Here is a 16121-nt window from a genome sequence, read left to right on the forward strand (position 1 = left end):
TTGCTATGTAGCCTGGAAGGTGATTTTTTCCTGTAGCTGGTACTAATGAAGCCATACCATTTACAGGGTAAATCGGCAATCAAAATAATGTATTTTGTTCAAATTCCCTCCAAAGATTGTCAAGTGAAAAAAAAAGCCCAATCTATAAATACATATGGAAACTAAATACAATTTGTTTTTCAGCTGTACTTTAATGTCGTTGAAAAAAGTAAATATAAAAAAATAGGAAAAATAAACTCATTTCCTTTATAATAATAATAATAATAATTTTTCCCCAATTATCAGCAACAAAAAACTTAAAAGTAAGCAAAAAATGTCAATCTGAGTAGCCAAACAAGAATATTTTTTTTAAAGCCGATAAACCCCTTAACGGGAACCAGTCATGTGAAAAAAATGCTGTTAACCTGCAGATTAAAAGCGTTCTGAAGCTGATGCACTGCTGAGCCGGCGGTAAGTCCCGGGACATGATATCAGCCGCGGCTCATTATGTACTGAGCGGTGACAGAAGCCGCACCTCTGGCTGAAAGTTGAAGGCTGCCGGGGGATTAAGGTTAATTTCCTACCAGCAGCCGTGCTGTCAGCGCTGCAGCTGCAACCTGCAGAATGACTCCGTATCTGCAAGTTAATAGCATTTTTTTCACCTGACAGGTTCTTTTTAATGCAATATGATGTACATGATTGTGGGGGTGATTGCTTGTTGAGAGGGCTCAAGAGATACTGGGATTATTATCTCTAGGCACTCTGCTGCAGATTTTAAAGCACCACTCCAGTGGTTTTCTGTTTAGCAGGAGTGGTTCTTCTAATCTAAGGTCCCTGACCCATCTTATAGTCACCTGTCAGCTTCTTCACCTTTTACAACCACCACTCCCATTGGTCTCCAGCAGTTTGTGGCCTGCTCTGTCACTCTAGTGTTTCATGCAGCGATCCGGAGGTCACAACTCAATGCAAGCCTATGAGAGACTCGTTTTCTGGCTCCCATAGACTTGCATTGAGAGCTAGTGACATAACTTCTGACCTTTGGCCAGTTAGGAGCTGCGCTCACAAGATGGCGCCGCAGGGTCGGAGCATAAGAGAAAAATGGTGCAGACTGCGGAGGGTAAGTAATAAGACGAGGAGTTAAAAACGCTGCTTTAGAAGCACCACTTCACAACTGGGGGAGAAAAACCCACTGGAGTAGGGCTTTAACAATTTAACACTGTCAAACTCTTGGCAGTAGCATATATATGCATTGCACTGCTACTTGCATTTACCAGCTCCCTGTGATGCAATCTTAGGCAGTGGATCAGTTACTACTGCAGATGGAGGCCTGCTAAAAGTCGCAGCCACCATCTTTGCACTCATCTGAAGCTCTGCTATATACAGCACTTCAAAGTATGTGATCGGACGATTGCAGGTTCAAGTCCCAAAACGGGACTAAATAAAAAAAAAAAATATATATATATATATAAAAGTTCAAATAGCACTCTTTCAACCCCCCCCCCCCCCCTCCCCCTTTGTTATGGGTCTTGGAATATTGTGATAGACACAAATTGAATTTGTTTTATATATACAGGTGCTTATCACAAAATGTTATATTATCAAAAAGTTAATTTCAGTTCTTCGATACAAAAAGTCAAATTTATGTATTATATAGTCATTACAAACAGTCATCTATTTAAAGTGTTTATTTCTGTTTATGTTGATGATTATTGCTTACAGCCAATGAAAACCGAAAAGTCATTATCTCAGTGAATTAGAATAATTAAGAAAAACACCTGTAAAGGCTTCCTAATCATTTAAAAAGGTCCCTTAGCCTGTTTCAGTAGGCTCCACAATCATGGGGAAGATGGCTGACTTAACAGATGTCCAGAAGGCAGTCATTGACACACTCCACAAGGAGGGTAAGCCACAAAAGGTCATTGCTAAAGAAGCTGGCTGTTCAGAGTGCTGTATACAAGCATATTATTGGAAAGTTGAGTGGAAGGAAAAAGTGTGTTAGAAAAAGGTGCACAAGCAACCAGGATAATCGCAGCCTTAAAAGGATTGTTAAAAAAAGGCCATTCAAAACTTTGAGGAAGATTCACAAGGAGTGGACTGCTGCTGGAGTCATTGCTTCAAGAGTCACCACACACAGATGTATCCAGGACTTGCGCTGCAAGTGTCATATTTAGTGATGAGCGAATATACTCGTTACTCGAGATTTCTCGAGCATGCTCGAGGGTCCTCCGAGTGTTTTTTAGTGCTCGCAAATTTAGTTTTTCTTGCAGCTGAATGATTTACATCTGTTAGCCAGCATAAGTACATGTGAGGATTCCCTAGCAACCAGGCAACCCCCACATGTACTTATGCTGGCTAACAAATGCAAATCATTCAGCTGCGGCAAGAAAAACTAAATCTCCGAGCACTAAAAAATACTCTGCACTGTTGCTCAGTGGTCCAAGTTGTTGTTTTCAGATGAAAGTAAATTTTGCATTTAATTTGGAAATCAAGGTCCCAGAGTCTGGAGGAAGAGTGGAGAGGCCACAGTCCAAGCTGCTTGAGGTCTAGTGTGAAGTTTCCACAATCAGTGATGGTTTGGGGAGCCATGTCATCTGCTGGTGTAGGTCCACTGTGTTTTGTCAAGACCAAAGTCAGCGCAGCCGTCTACCAGGAAATTTTAAAGCACTTCACTCTTCCCTCTGCCTACAAGCTTTTTGGAGATGGAAATTTCATTCTCCAGCAGGACTTGGCACCTGTCCACACTGCCAAAGTACCAATACCTGGTTTAAAAACAACAGTATCACTGTGCTTGATTGGCCAGCAAACTTGCTCGACCTTAACCCCCATAGAGAATCTATGGGGTATTGTCAAGAGGAAGATGGGAGACACAAGACCCAACAATGCAGACAAGCTGAAGGGTGCTATCAAAGCAACCTGGGCTTCCATAACACCTCAGCAATGCCACAGGTCGATCCCTCCATGCCACGCTGCATTGATGCGGTAATTGATGCAAAGGGAGCCCCGACCAAGTATTGAGTGCATTTACTGAACATACATTTCAGTAGGCCAACATTTCGGATTTAGAAATCCTTTTTCAAGCTGGTGTTATAAAGTATTCTAATTTCCTGAGATAATGATTTTTGGGTTTTCATTGGCTGTAAGCCATAATCATCAACATTAACAGAAATAAACACTTGAAATAGTCATTACAGAGTGATCTATCTAATATACAAGCTTCATTTTTTGTATTGAAGAACTGAAATAAATTAACTTTATGAGTTACTAAAGAGTTACTAAATCTTAATTTCTATGAGCGCCAATATGATGCCACTAAGAAATACAACTCATTCTGAAAAATAAAAAGCCCTTATATGTCCAAAAAATGTTATGGCTCCTGGAATGCAACTGTAGATAAGTGGTAAGAAAAATGGCCTGGTTTAAAGGCTAAAACGGACTGTGACGCCAAGGGATTAATGCGGTTGTCCGGGCTATTGATATAAATGACCTTTCCTTATCATTTGCTCCTGCCACTGCCAGAACTGCAGCTCTGCCCCAAAGATGGATGCTAATCTGTATAGTGAATGATGCCTTAATTATTGTTTTTTTTTTTTTAATCGTTTTTTTTTTTTTTCAAAATTAGTACGTTGGTCGCTCTAGATCAGGACAGATATTTAGAGAGATTGGTCACAATATTTTATGTTTGTTAAATGTCTAATAAATCCTTCTGTCTTGCAGATATTTAATTAGCCAAGGAGCAAATGTAGGTGCAGTGAACAGTGAAGGTGACACTCCATTAGACATTGCTGAAGAAGAGGCAATGGAAGAACTGCTTCAGAATGAAGTTAATCGTCAAGGTACCAGTACCGTGTTTCTAAGCAATATGTCTAGACTATTTCAATGTTGACCGTGTATAGATTTACTGATATGTAATGGACATCTTGATCAAAGCCTCCAGACACAAAATAGACCCTAGAACAATACTCAAGTATAGTTTGTTTTTTTGGTAGTAATGGGGATTTGCTTGAAGTTTTTCCACTTTTCGGATGATTACTAGGAACCTGTCCCATCCAGTGTCACTTTTTAACTACGTATAGTGCGATCATCTGTAGGTAAATTGCGTTTAATCTAATGTAGCCGGTTTGCTGGAACAGCGGCTACAGGGAGAAAATGAAGTGATATTCTCCCTGTAATCACTGTACCAGTCATCAGGGCGATGCAACGAGCGTTTAGTTGCTGCTCATTATACAGTGAGTGCACTGTAATCACTTCCCGATATTGACAGTGTGCTCTGCACACATACACTATAGAGCAAGCTGTCAGTGATTACAGTGCACTCACTGTATGGTCAATGGGAAAATGCCAACACAAACCAAATACTTAACCAAATGCTTTTATGTTTATAATAATTTTTCGAAGCATTAAGTTCTAAAAAGTTACCAGGTCGTACAGAGACAGCTACACCCAAACAAAAATGACGAATTTTCGTTATACTTTCAATTCACATAGAATTTTGTTAATTTTGTAATAGCAATCTTAAGTGGGAGCATTTTAGTTAGTGACTCAAACGTCCGTCTGGAATCAAAATGAAAGCTTGTATTTTGTGCTATTATTCAGATAGCCCTGTTTTATTGTAAACATAACTGGTCCCTTTAAGTTACTGCACTTGCAGCTTATTGACTTACTATATAGACTTTTTCATCTTTGGGGGTGCAGATACCACAGTGCTGCTCTTCTCAGGACTAAAGATGTAAAGACTCGGCAAGTCTTCACTGTTGGAGGAGATCAGTGCTGACCACTACTTTTTTACTGATGGCCTATCTTTAGGACCCTTTGGCTAGGCCATCAGTATCTGATCTGAGAGGCTGTCATACCCATTACCCACTGCTGATCAGCTGTCAGTGGCTGGTAACAGTGGTGTGTCACAGCCCTACTAATCTGATATTGATGGCCCATCGTCAACCTGAGGATACACAATCCGTAGAAAGGTAGTGGCTAACCTCGTTAACTCAGCCCAACTGTCTTAGTGATCAGGTAATTTTTTATTAATTGTAAATCATTTTACAGAAAGGAAAAAAACAGGATATCCAGATTATAACATGTAAACCCCAAGTCATCCTTCCACCCCCACCCCAAACAACCAACCCACCCTATCTAGCATCGGTCGTACTCAACCGGAACCCAAATTACAGTACACATAGAAATATACAGTTCAAAACCTCTACATCATGTCTTTTCACACTGTCAGCGCACAGTCCATACATAGAGTATGATTAATCAACTTAATAGTTTTATAACTTCCTGATATTATGTAGTCACAACCAGTTGATTAAGAGAATGTAACCCCCTTTCCCGAAACATTCTGATGATCGTGCTGCTATATAGTAGTGTCACAGCCCCAGTGATGGGTCTAATGACTCAAAGGAACAGCATTCTAGTTCCCTCTGACAGCTTAAAGCCAGCTATAACGTGTGATCCTTCATGGTGGCCATCTGTTGGTGTGAGCACTCCATTAACCCTGCTGTTCTGTTCGGTCTGGGGAGACCTATTTTGAACTTTGGTATTTTTTGGGGTGTTCAAGATGCGGTTCTGAAACTTGTGGTTGATTGACTTAAATGAGGATGGGTCGGTCGGCCACGGGTTTCAGAGCCGCATCTTGAATATTTTAAAGAATATTGAAGTTCAAAGTCGGTCATTTTTGACCAACAGAACAGCAGGGTTAACTATTGACTCCACTGGCATAGCTTTATTATGGCATGTTCTAATAGAAGGATCCTGATTTATCCCTCCGATCTATGCACTGAACTGTAAGCAATCAGTGTGTTTGTCTTCCATCCTGATCCACAAAGAAAGCGTCTTGCCTGATTTCTCAGCAGTTTGTGGTTGAGCAGGAGATGTCAAAATTGTCTCCTCATTGTCTATTGCCCAGTTTATCAGCATTGAAAAAATTCTTCTGCATTTTCTATGTCTTTATAGTAGACGTCATTTTGTTTGACTCCTTTGCCCTCGAAGTCATGGATTGCTCAACAGCAAGTACGGTAAATCCCAAAGGATGTGCAGTTTACATCAGAGTAAACCTAATGGGTTTTTGTTTCTGGAACATCTTTTGCAAGGCCATAAAATAAAATGACATAATGTGCAGCATACTGAACACATTTCCTTACGCTAAGAGAAAGAAAGCATTAAGCAGAACTTGAAACAGTAATGTGACCCGTCTGCAATCCCTTTTATGTTCTCCTTTTTACATTTATTTCAGTTGGCACATCTTATATTTTAACTCTGCATTGTGCTGCTAATCGGTACATGTTCTAGCTGTGGTTGAACACATACGTGACACGTGGACGTCTGAATGAGGCTGGTTTTCAAAGGGACAAGTTGAAAATGCAGTTTGGACCTATATAGCCAATGGCCATTTCCTTTTGTCCCACCCCTTTCACCTCCATTGTTACAAGGATTAGTTGTGATGTGTGTGGCTTCTGCTGCCATGCAGTAGGTGCAGTAATCCTTGGAGGGTATGAGTACCTGTAGTGCTCCATAACAAACACAATATCTTCAAAACCAATGAGAGAGAACCTATATTGTTAAAAAATATATATTTTGCTTTAGTAAAGTTTAATAAATTTAGATACTGTATATAGAAGGTGATGAAGTTACTGGTAGCATCGTCTAAGACTCGAGGGGAGGATCAGATATAATCGCAATATCGCCTAATAGTGCTGCATAAATATGCCGGGCTGCACAACACATATTAACGCATTGGTTTCCTCCCACATTCCATAGATCTACTGATAGGGATTCTAGATTGTGAGCCCCAATGGGGGCTGTAGATAAGCTCCTGATGCCGGTGGGCTTAGCTCATCTTCAATTTTGGGGGTGACAGGTTCCCTTTAAACTCAATACATAAAATACAGTAATCAAAATACAGAAGAATCCATAAATAAGTCATATGAAGGATCACAATTTAAATATAGTAAGTAACGGAAATATAGTTGTTAATTACTCAGCTGCAGTATTAGATCATTAGAGAAATGTAACAAGAATCTTGTGTAGGGCTAATATAAATGACAATAAAGTAATAGATACCGGTCAGTGTAAAGGTACCTTCACACATAACGATATCGTTAACAATATCGTTGCTTTTGGTGACGTTGCAACGATATCGTTAAGGAAATCGCTATGTGTGACAGCGACCAACGATCAGGCCCCTGCTGGGCCATCGTTGGTCGCTGAACAAAGTCCAGAACTTTATTTCGTCGCTGGATCTCCCGTGGACATCGCTGGATCGGCGTGTGTGACACCGATCCAGCGATGTCTTCACTGGTAACCAGGGAAAACATCGGGTAACTAAGCGCAGAGCCGCGCTTAGTAACCCGATGTTTACCCTGGTTACCATCCTAAAAGTAAAAAAAACAAACACTACATACTTACCTACCACTGTCTGTCCTCCAGCGCTGCGCTCTGCACTCCTCCTGTACTGGCTGCGAGCGTCGGTCAGCCGGAAAGCAGAGCTGTGACGTCACCGCTCTGCTTTCCGGCCGCTGTGCTCACACAGACCGTACAGGAGGAGTGCAGAGCACAGCGCTGGAGGACAGACAGCGGTAGGTAAGTATGTACTGTTTGTTTTTTTTACTTTTAGGATGGTAACCAGGGTAAACATCGGGTTACTAAGCGCGGCCCTGCGCTTAGTTACCCGATGTTTACCCTGGTTACCGGCATCGTTGGTCGCTGGAGAGCGGTCTGTGTGACAGCTCTCCAGCGACCAAACAGCGACGCTGCAGCGATCCGGATCGTTGTCGGTATCGCTGCAGCGTCGCTTAATGTGAAGGGGCCTTAAGGGGCTGTTATCTAATGACCTGATGGTGTACGTAATAAAACACCATACACACCCGTAGGAAGAGGCCATGTCAAGTGTTCCGCTGTATGCACCGCTTCATCAGTATGTAGAATGGATTAACAAAAATAGTGCCGGGCTTACCGGTGGCTGCACGTGGTGCGTATTCAGCACATGCTCCCAGATGATGGTGACATCCAGGGCCTGGGTGTCCAGTGAGTACACATGACCAGAAGTGCCAAACAGAATATATTCTCAGTCTTATAAACCTAGACTTCAAAAAATGAAAACTTGAACCTGCGTAGTTATTGGAAGCATTGACCTTTTTATGGGCCCAACAAGTAGGAAAGTAATACAAATGGGAAAATGAGGAGAATTTAAAGTGTAATGTAATTTTTTTTTTCTTCTCTGCTGCAAGAAAGATTAAAATGCCCTTTTTAATATGTATTCAATTGTCAAGTTTGACTGTAGATACGACTAGCACAAGGATGTGTTCACACTGACTCCAGACTTCATTTTACCAGTTATATACACAGAATAAATATCCACTATTATGTAAAATAAGTTTGCACTCTACTAAATATAATGTAATACTTTGTGTATTGAGCAGGTATTGATGTTGAAGCTGCTAGGAAAGAGGAAGAGCGGATCATGCTTCGAGATGCCAGACAATGGCTGAACAGTGGGCAGATCAATGACACGCGGCATACAAAGTCTGGTGGCACAGCTCTGCATGTAGCAGCTGCTAAAGGTTACACTGAAGTTTTAAAGTAAGTATTTATAGCCGGAGGATGTCGTAATACACCATACTTGTAGTGTTTGGATTTTCCTTTTTTCACATCTCATTTAGTGAGACTTATTGACCCCATTCAGATTATTAAAAATGAATCCCTTCTTCATCGCTTGCAGGCTTTTAATTCAAGCCGGTTATGATATTAATGTTAAGGATTATGATGGTTGGACGCCACTTCATGCTGCAGCTCACTGGGGTAAAGAAGAGGCTTCTAGGATCCTTGTGGAAAATCTGTGTGATATGGATGCTGTCAACAAAGTGGTAGGTGATTCATGTGATCAGGAGCTCCAGCTTATGTCAGTGCTTCCACTTTTGGCAGTTCTGTACATGCCCTCTTGAGCCTTTTGTTGGTTGAAAGAATTCCAGACTTGCTCCTCTGACCTTGACAGCTATATTGCCAGTGGCATACATTGCTCATTATAATAGCCCTTCCATTAAGCTTTTTTTATTTCATGTGTATATATCTGCATGTATGTAGTGTGAAAAATATTTAGAATTGACTCCTCAGTGGTTGATACCTTTTTAATGGCTAACTGAAAAGATGGTAACAAATTGTAAGCCTTCAAGACTACACAGGTCTCTTCACCAGGCAAAGACTAATAGAAATTCTGAAGAATCACATAATTATACACAACACAGCAGAAAGATAATTCAGTTAGCCATGAAAACGACTGAGGACTCTCAATTCTAAATATTTTTTTTAATTGATTAATGCAAATTGTCTCTTCAGAGAGGAAGAGGACTAGAACTCTAGTGCCACCTATTGGAAGTAGCAATCCTAACAGTCAATGTCGACCCTTTAACGAGCCTTGTCACATGACTTAGGATAATAGCCAAACCACAATCTCAATTTGCAGACACTGTTTCGGGGTACTGCCCCTCGTCAGTGCAAAGTGGAGATCTGGTTTGGCTGAATGAGAGGCGTCTGACCGGGATCCAAGAAGTGCCGTTTCTCCTTGAGCAGAGTGACATGTTAAGCATGTCGAGGGGAGGAGACTTAAAGCCGCAATGCTCCTCTGGGAAATATGCAAATTGTCTCTTCAGAGAGGAAATAGGACTGGAACTCTAGTGCCACCTATTGGAAGTAGCAATCCTAACAGTCAATGGACCCTTTAACGAGCCTTGTCACATGACTTAGGATAATAGCCAAACTCTAGGAGAAACGATACTTCTTGGATCCCAGTCAGACGCCTCTCATTTAGCCAAACCAGATCTCCACTTTCCACTGATGAGGTGCAGTATCCCGAAACAGTGTCTGCAAATTGAGATTCTGGTTTGGCTATTATCCTAAGTGATGTGACAAGGCTCGTTAAAGGGTCAACATTGACTGTTAGGATTGCTACTTCCAATAGGTGGCACTAGAGTTCTAGTTCTCTTCCTCTTGGAAGAGACAATTTGCATATTTCCAGAGGAGCATTGCGGCTTTAAGTCTCCTCATCTTGGCATGCTTATCATGTCACTCTCCGCAAGTAGAAACGATACTTCTTGGATCCTGGTCAGACGCCTCTCAATCAGCCAAACCAGATCTCCACTTTGCACTGACGAGGGGCAGTACCCCGAAACAGTGTCTGCAAATTGAGATTTTGGTTTGGCTATTATCCTAAGTCATGTGACAAGGCTCGTGAGAGGGTCGACATTGACTGTTAGGATTGCTACTTCCTAAAGGTGGCACTAGAGTTCTAGCCCTCTTCCTCTCTGAAGAGACAATTTGCACATTTCCCAGAGGAGCATTGCGGCTTTAAGTCTCCTCAGCTAGACATGCTTAACATGTCACTCCCCGCAAGGAGAAACAATACTTCTTTAATTGATGCAGAAAGGCACAAATCCATGCGACATATTTATTCCTGCACGGAGTGTCAAAGGTTGACATGAGTTTATACTCAGACTTTTCTGTCTTTAACCCCTTCACGACCTTGCCCATTTCTGTTTTTGCGTTCTCGTTTTTCACTCCCCTCCTTCCCAGAGCCATAACTTTTTTTTATTTTTCCATCAATATGGCCATGTGAGGGCTTGTTTTTTGTGGGACAAGGTGCACTTTTGAACAACCTCATTGGTTTTAGCATGTCATGTACTAGAAAACGGGAACAAAATTCCAAGTGCGGTGAAATTGCAAATAAAAGTGCAATCCCACACTTGTTTTTTGTTTGGCTTTTTTGCTAGGTTCACTAAATGCTAAAACTGACCTGACATTGTGATTCTCCAGGTCAGTACGAGTTCATAGACACCAAATATGTCTAGGTTACGTTTTATCTAAGTGGTTAAAAAAAATAAAAAATTCCAAACTTTGCCAGGATCTCTGGTTCGGTGAGGGCTTATTTTTTGCATGCCGAGCTGGCGTTTTTAATTATACCATTTTGGTGCAGATATAATCTTTTGATCACCCGTTATTGTATTTTAATGCAAAGTCGCGGCGACCAAAAAAATATAATTCTGGCGTTTCGAATTTTTTTTCTCTCTATGCCGTTGAGCGATCAGGTTAATCCTTTTATTTTATTGATTGTGCGATTCTGAACGCGGTGATACCAAATGTGTAGGTTTTTTTTTTTTTGTTTTTTTTTTATTTTGAATGGGGTGAAAAGGGGTGATTTAAACTTTTATATATTTTTTTTTTTATTTTTTTCATATTTTTTAAAGCTTTTTTTTTTTTTTACTTATGCCATGCTTCAATAGCCTCCATGGGAGGCTAGAAGCTGGCACAACTCGATCGGCTCAGTTACATGGGAGCGATCATCAGATCGCTGCTATGTAGCTGAATTTCTGCATTGCTGTGAGCGCCGACCACAGGGTGGCGCTCATAGCAATCCGGCATCAGCAACCATAGAGGTCTCAAGGACCTCTATGGTTACTATGCAGATGCATCGCTGACCCGATCATGTGACGATCGCGCTCATTTCCAGCCCGATGGCCGGAAGCATCGGTTAAATGTTGGTGTCAGCATTTGACAGTGGCATTTAACTAGTTAATAGCGGCAGGTGAATCGCGATTTCACCCGCCGCTATTGCGGGCACATGTCCCGGCTTTGAGGTGGGCTCAGCGCCGGAGCCCACATCAAAGCAGGGGACCCGATCTCTGCAGTAATAGTACGGCTGAGGTTGGTAAGGGATTAATACAAGTAATCTCATGTCCATGGTGCTGTGATCAGGAAGACAAAAATGTATTGCCACAGGTAGATCCATTCTTTTTTCTCTTATTGTATGGCGGTGAGAGTTCATCCTTGTTCTCAGTTTCTGCCCTGTCTCCCCCTCATACAGACCCCCAGTTGGACATTTAGTACATATAATTAAGTACACCACATTAGATGTGAATGCAGCTGAAAGTACCTGGGATCTTGTAGTTCTGATGTGAATTGAGGATCTTTATCTTGTCCGTGGTCATTATAAATGGACAGGTTTTACATTTTTTCTGGTTGCAAGGAAAGGTTCCTGCAGCTGTTTGAGTGGACAGGGAGCTCTTGACAATGCTTCTTAGATTTGGGGGCTGCCTAAAACACAGTAGTGGGGGGTCTGGAAAAATGGATTGTAATCGGGCATCTTTTTCCAGTAAAGGTTGTAATTTCCGTGCAGCTCCCCTTATCACCTCCAGATTTGGATTGTAGGTTACTACTAGAGGTACCCGGTTATATTCTTCTTTAGCTTTGCAATGTAGCAGGTGATTCCTTGATATTCTGGTGGCTCTTGTGATCTGGTTTTCAATTGTTCTTGGATGGTAGCCCTGATTCAAAAAGGTCTTTCTGAGGGACCCAGGTGTTCATCTCTATCCATTGGGTTGGAACATATACGATTGTATCTGATGGCTTGTTTTGGAGTTTTTTTTATATGTTTTGGATGGAAACTGTCCCATTTAAGGTATGTTGGACAGTCGATTGGCTTCTGATACAAGGATGCCTCTTTCATTGTTGTGCAGCTTAATAATGGTGTCCAAAAAGGTAATTTCAGTGCAGAAGTAGTTGAGTGTCAAGTTGATGGTAGGATGAAATTGATTAAACTGTTCATGGAACATCTTTAGCTGTTGCTCAGACTCCGTCCAGATGATTACAATATCATCAATGTAGCGGTAGTAGGCCAGAGGCCTGATGGGACATGAGGACAAAAAGTCACTTTCAAGCTTGGCCATGAAAAGATTTGCGTACTTTAGGCCATTTTACTTCCCATTGCTGTGCCAGTCTTCTGTAGATATATCTTCTTGTCAAATTCAAAGTAATTGCTGGTGAGGATGAATTTTGAGTTTCAGCACAGAATCCGCATCAGTCCCTGTGTTTTCCAGGAAGAATTTGCAGGCATTTAATCCATCCTGGTGTGGGATATTGGAGTACAGAGATTCCACATCCATGGTGGCCAGGATGTATGCAGTGTGGTAATACTTGCTCACTGCCACCTTCTCTGAGATCCAGAGCTGCTTCGCTCTTGATGACATCACCGCTCTTAATTACATCACCGATCTTCAGACGTTCCCTCGGCTTAGTGTATTTTCACACATAAGTGTTTTTGGTGCGTTTTTTTATGCTAAAATTTTTATCTGCATTTTGCAGTGCAAGCTGTGTCTGAGATTTCAGAATGTTATGCCCACAGCTTTTTTTTTTGTCAGTGTTTTGTGTGAAGCCTTAGGTTTTGTAGAATAGAGCATGTCACTACTTCACTACTTTCAGCGTTTGTGACCCATTGAAAGTTATGGTTATGCTGTATTTTTCGTGCTAAAACTGGTGAAGTAGAATTAGATTTTATTTATTTTTGGGCACTAAACTATCAGCATGCACAAGAGACAAATGTAGCATGACAAAAAAAGCCAAGCAAAAAAAAGGAACGAAAAACAAGCAAAACCTGCTTTTTTGTGCAGCAGGTTTCTTACTGCCAAGAGAGCGGGTTTTGCTGCAGAAAAAAAATCGAAGTGCTGATTTTTTATGGGCCCAAAAACTTTCATTGCAGAGTTTGATCCAACACTCAAATCAGTATCTCTGCAATTTTGCATGCACCACTCGGTCCACAAAAATATCAGGCGTGAACAGTATGCGTGTCATTTTTTAAATAAACTGATGGCACTTGTGTGAAAAACTGACGTATGAATGAGCCCTTACTGAGAGCTGTATGTCGCCAACATTGAGTGCAGGAGCTGAAGCAGATTAGGTTTTGTCTGCGTCATATTAGGCATTCTAGAAATTCTTTCATCTACGTATAAATGCCTGCTTCTAGGTTCCAGATGAATTGATCTTTTCTTGCAGGGTCAAACAGCGTGCGATGTTGCAGATGAAGATATTTTAGGATACTTGGAAGAACTTCAGAAGAAACAAAATCTGGTTGGTTCAGTTACTTTCTAATATCATTATTTTTTAAGATGTTGATTTCCCTACCACTTTCCTGCTGTCTCTACAATCTTTCCTTTTGTAATGCCAGTGGTTCTGTTAATTATTGGTCCTACTATTGAGATGCAGATTTGTGACCCATAGGGTGAAAGGTATTGTATGTATGATGTGCTTATCTGGACAGATAGGATGGTTTTGTTCTCCTAGGAATGACAGTCACTTGAATGAGTCACAAGTATATCTTAAGGTACCTTCACACTGAACGATATCGCTAGCGATCGGTGACGTTGCAGCGTCCTGGCTAGCGATATCATTCAGTTTGACAGGAAGCAGCGATCTGGATCCTGCTGTGATGTCGTTGGTCGCTGCAGAAAGTCCAGCACTTTATTTCGTCGAGGACTCCCTGCAGACATCGCTGAATCGGCGTGTGTGACGCCGATTCAGCGATGTCTTCACTGGTAACCAGGGTAAACATCGGGTTACTAAGCGCAGGGCCGCACTTAGTAACCCGATGTTTACCCTGGTTACCAGCGTAAAAGTAAAAAAAAAAAACAAACACTACATACTTACCTTCCGCTGTCTGTCCTCGGCGCTGTGCTTCTCTGCACTGGTTGTGAGCGCCGGCCAGCCGGAAAGCAGAGCGGTGCCGAGGACAGACAGCGGAAGGTAAGTATGTACTGTTTGTTTTTTTTACTTTTACGCTGGTAACCAGGGTAAACATCGGGTTACTAAGCGCGGCCCTGCGCTTAGTAACCCGATGTTTACCCTGGTTACCGGCATCGTTGGTCGCTGAAGAGCTGTCTGTGTGACAGCTCTCCAGCGACAAAACAGCGACGCTGCAGCGATCGACATCGTTGTCGGTATCGCTGCAGCGTCGCTGAGTGTTAAGGTACCTTCAAGGTACCTTCACACTGAGCGAATTTAGAACGATAACGATAGCGATCCGTGACGTTGCAGCGTCCTGGATAGCGATCTCGTTGTGTGTGACACGCAGCAGCGATCACGATCCCACTGTGACATCGCTGGTCGGAGCTAGAAGTCCGGAACTTTATTTGGTCGTCAGTTCGGCGTGATTCGTCATGTTTGACAGCATAAGCAACGATGCCTGCAATGTTTTAACATGGAGCTAACAAACGGCGTGAACGATAAGTACGTCACTGGATCGCTCCTGCATCGTTCTGGTGTTGCCATGTTTGACGTCTCCTAGCGACCTAAACGGCGACGCTGCAGCGTTCGGCTCGTTGTCTATATCGCTGCCGCGTCGCTTAGTGTAACGGTACCTTTAAGGTTGTATTTTTGGGGTGTCTTTGCATAATTTGAGTATGTTGCTTTAATTGTTACATTCCAGGCTAAAACAATTTGATTTTAAGGGATTATAGGCATGGGAGGTAAATGAGCAGGGACTGTGCTCTTGATTTATGAACATGCCTCACCTAAGTGCTAAGAAGCAATGGTCATCACAATGGCCCACAATGAGAGGTGGCAGCCCGTTATTGATGCCAGCGATTTGCAACAGAAGACTTTTGGTAGATTGCTATAGACATGATTCTCTAATGTTGTTGTTCTGCTTTGGTAAACCTTTTGATTTAATTTCTTGTAAATCCTGAAGAACCACGGGTTGTTAAAAGAACAAAGATTTAATCTAATAGCTTATTTTACCCCATTGTTTTACAGCTTCTTAGTGAAAAACAAGAGAAATCTCCTTTAATTGAGTCCTCAACTACAGAAAACAACCAGTCACTGAAATCTCTGAAGAAGTAAGTATTTTATGGAATTTACGGTTCCAATTCCAATGTATCACTCCTCTACAGTCTGAGTGACCAGTTTCCTAGGCTTGATGCTTTCGTGCCATTTACTTGGCAGGCAATGGGGTTAAATAGCCCACTATCCTTAATTCTAGTGCCTAAATGCATTCAGGACAAAAGAAACATATATACTAAAGTACAATGTGTTTTCTTCTAGCAAAGAGACTTTAATTATTGAGCACGAGAAGACCATTTCAAGCATTGAGTCGCTTGAGCAAGAAAAGGCAGATGAGGAGGATGAAGGAAAGAAAGATGAATCTAGTTGTTCCAGTGAGGAAGAGGAGGAGGAAGACTCTGAATCTGAAGCAGAAGCGGGTACATCCAACATCTGTACAGACTTCTGCTGCTATAGCCACTTTTTAGATATCCATGAAACTTACGAATTTAGGAAAAATCTGGACACAATTTCTGTATTTCAGGAATTGATAGTGAGACTTGCAA

The 16121-nt window shown here is 41.7% G+C and overlaps 1 protein-coding gene across 3 annotated transcripts in view; it reads left to right on the forward strand.

Annotated features, from left to right (window-relative positions):
• Positions 1 to 16121, forward strand: part of PPP1R12A (protein phosphatase 1 regulatory subunit 12A) — a 123151-nt gene that overhangs the window by 39679 nt on the left and 67351 nt on the right. For all 3 annotated transcript variants that reach the window (XM_069764511.1, XM_069764513.1, XM_069764512.1), the window contains exons 3-8: positions 3694 to 3812; positions 8397 to 8556; positions 8696 to 8840; positions 13795 to 13869; positions 15550 to 15632; positions 15838 to 15995. In XM_069764511.1, coding sequence (XP_069620612.1) covers positions 3694 to 3812; positions 8397 to 8556; positions 8696 to 8840; positions 13795 to 13869; positions 15550 to 15632; positions 15838 to 15995 — 740 coding nt within the window. The remainder of the gene's footprint in view (positions 1 to 3693; positions 3813 to 8396; positions 8557 to 8695; positions 8841 to 13794; positions 13870 to 15549; positions 15633 to 15837; positions 15996 to 16121) is intronic.

This window comes from Ranitomeya imitator, chromosome 4 (assembly GCF_032444005.1).
Source record: "Ranitomeya imitator isolate aRanImi1 chromosome 4, aRanImi1.pri, whole genome shotgun sequence".
NCBI classification, from domain to species: Eukaryota; Metazoa; Chordata; class Amphibia; order Anura; family Dendrobatidae; genus Ranitomeya; species Ranitomeya imitator.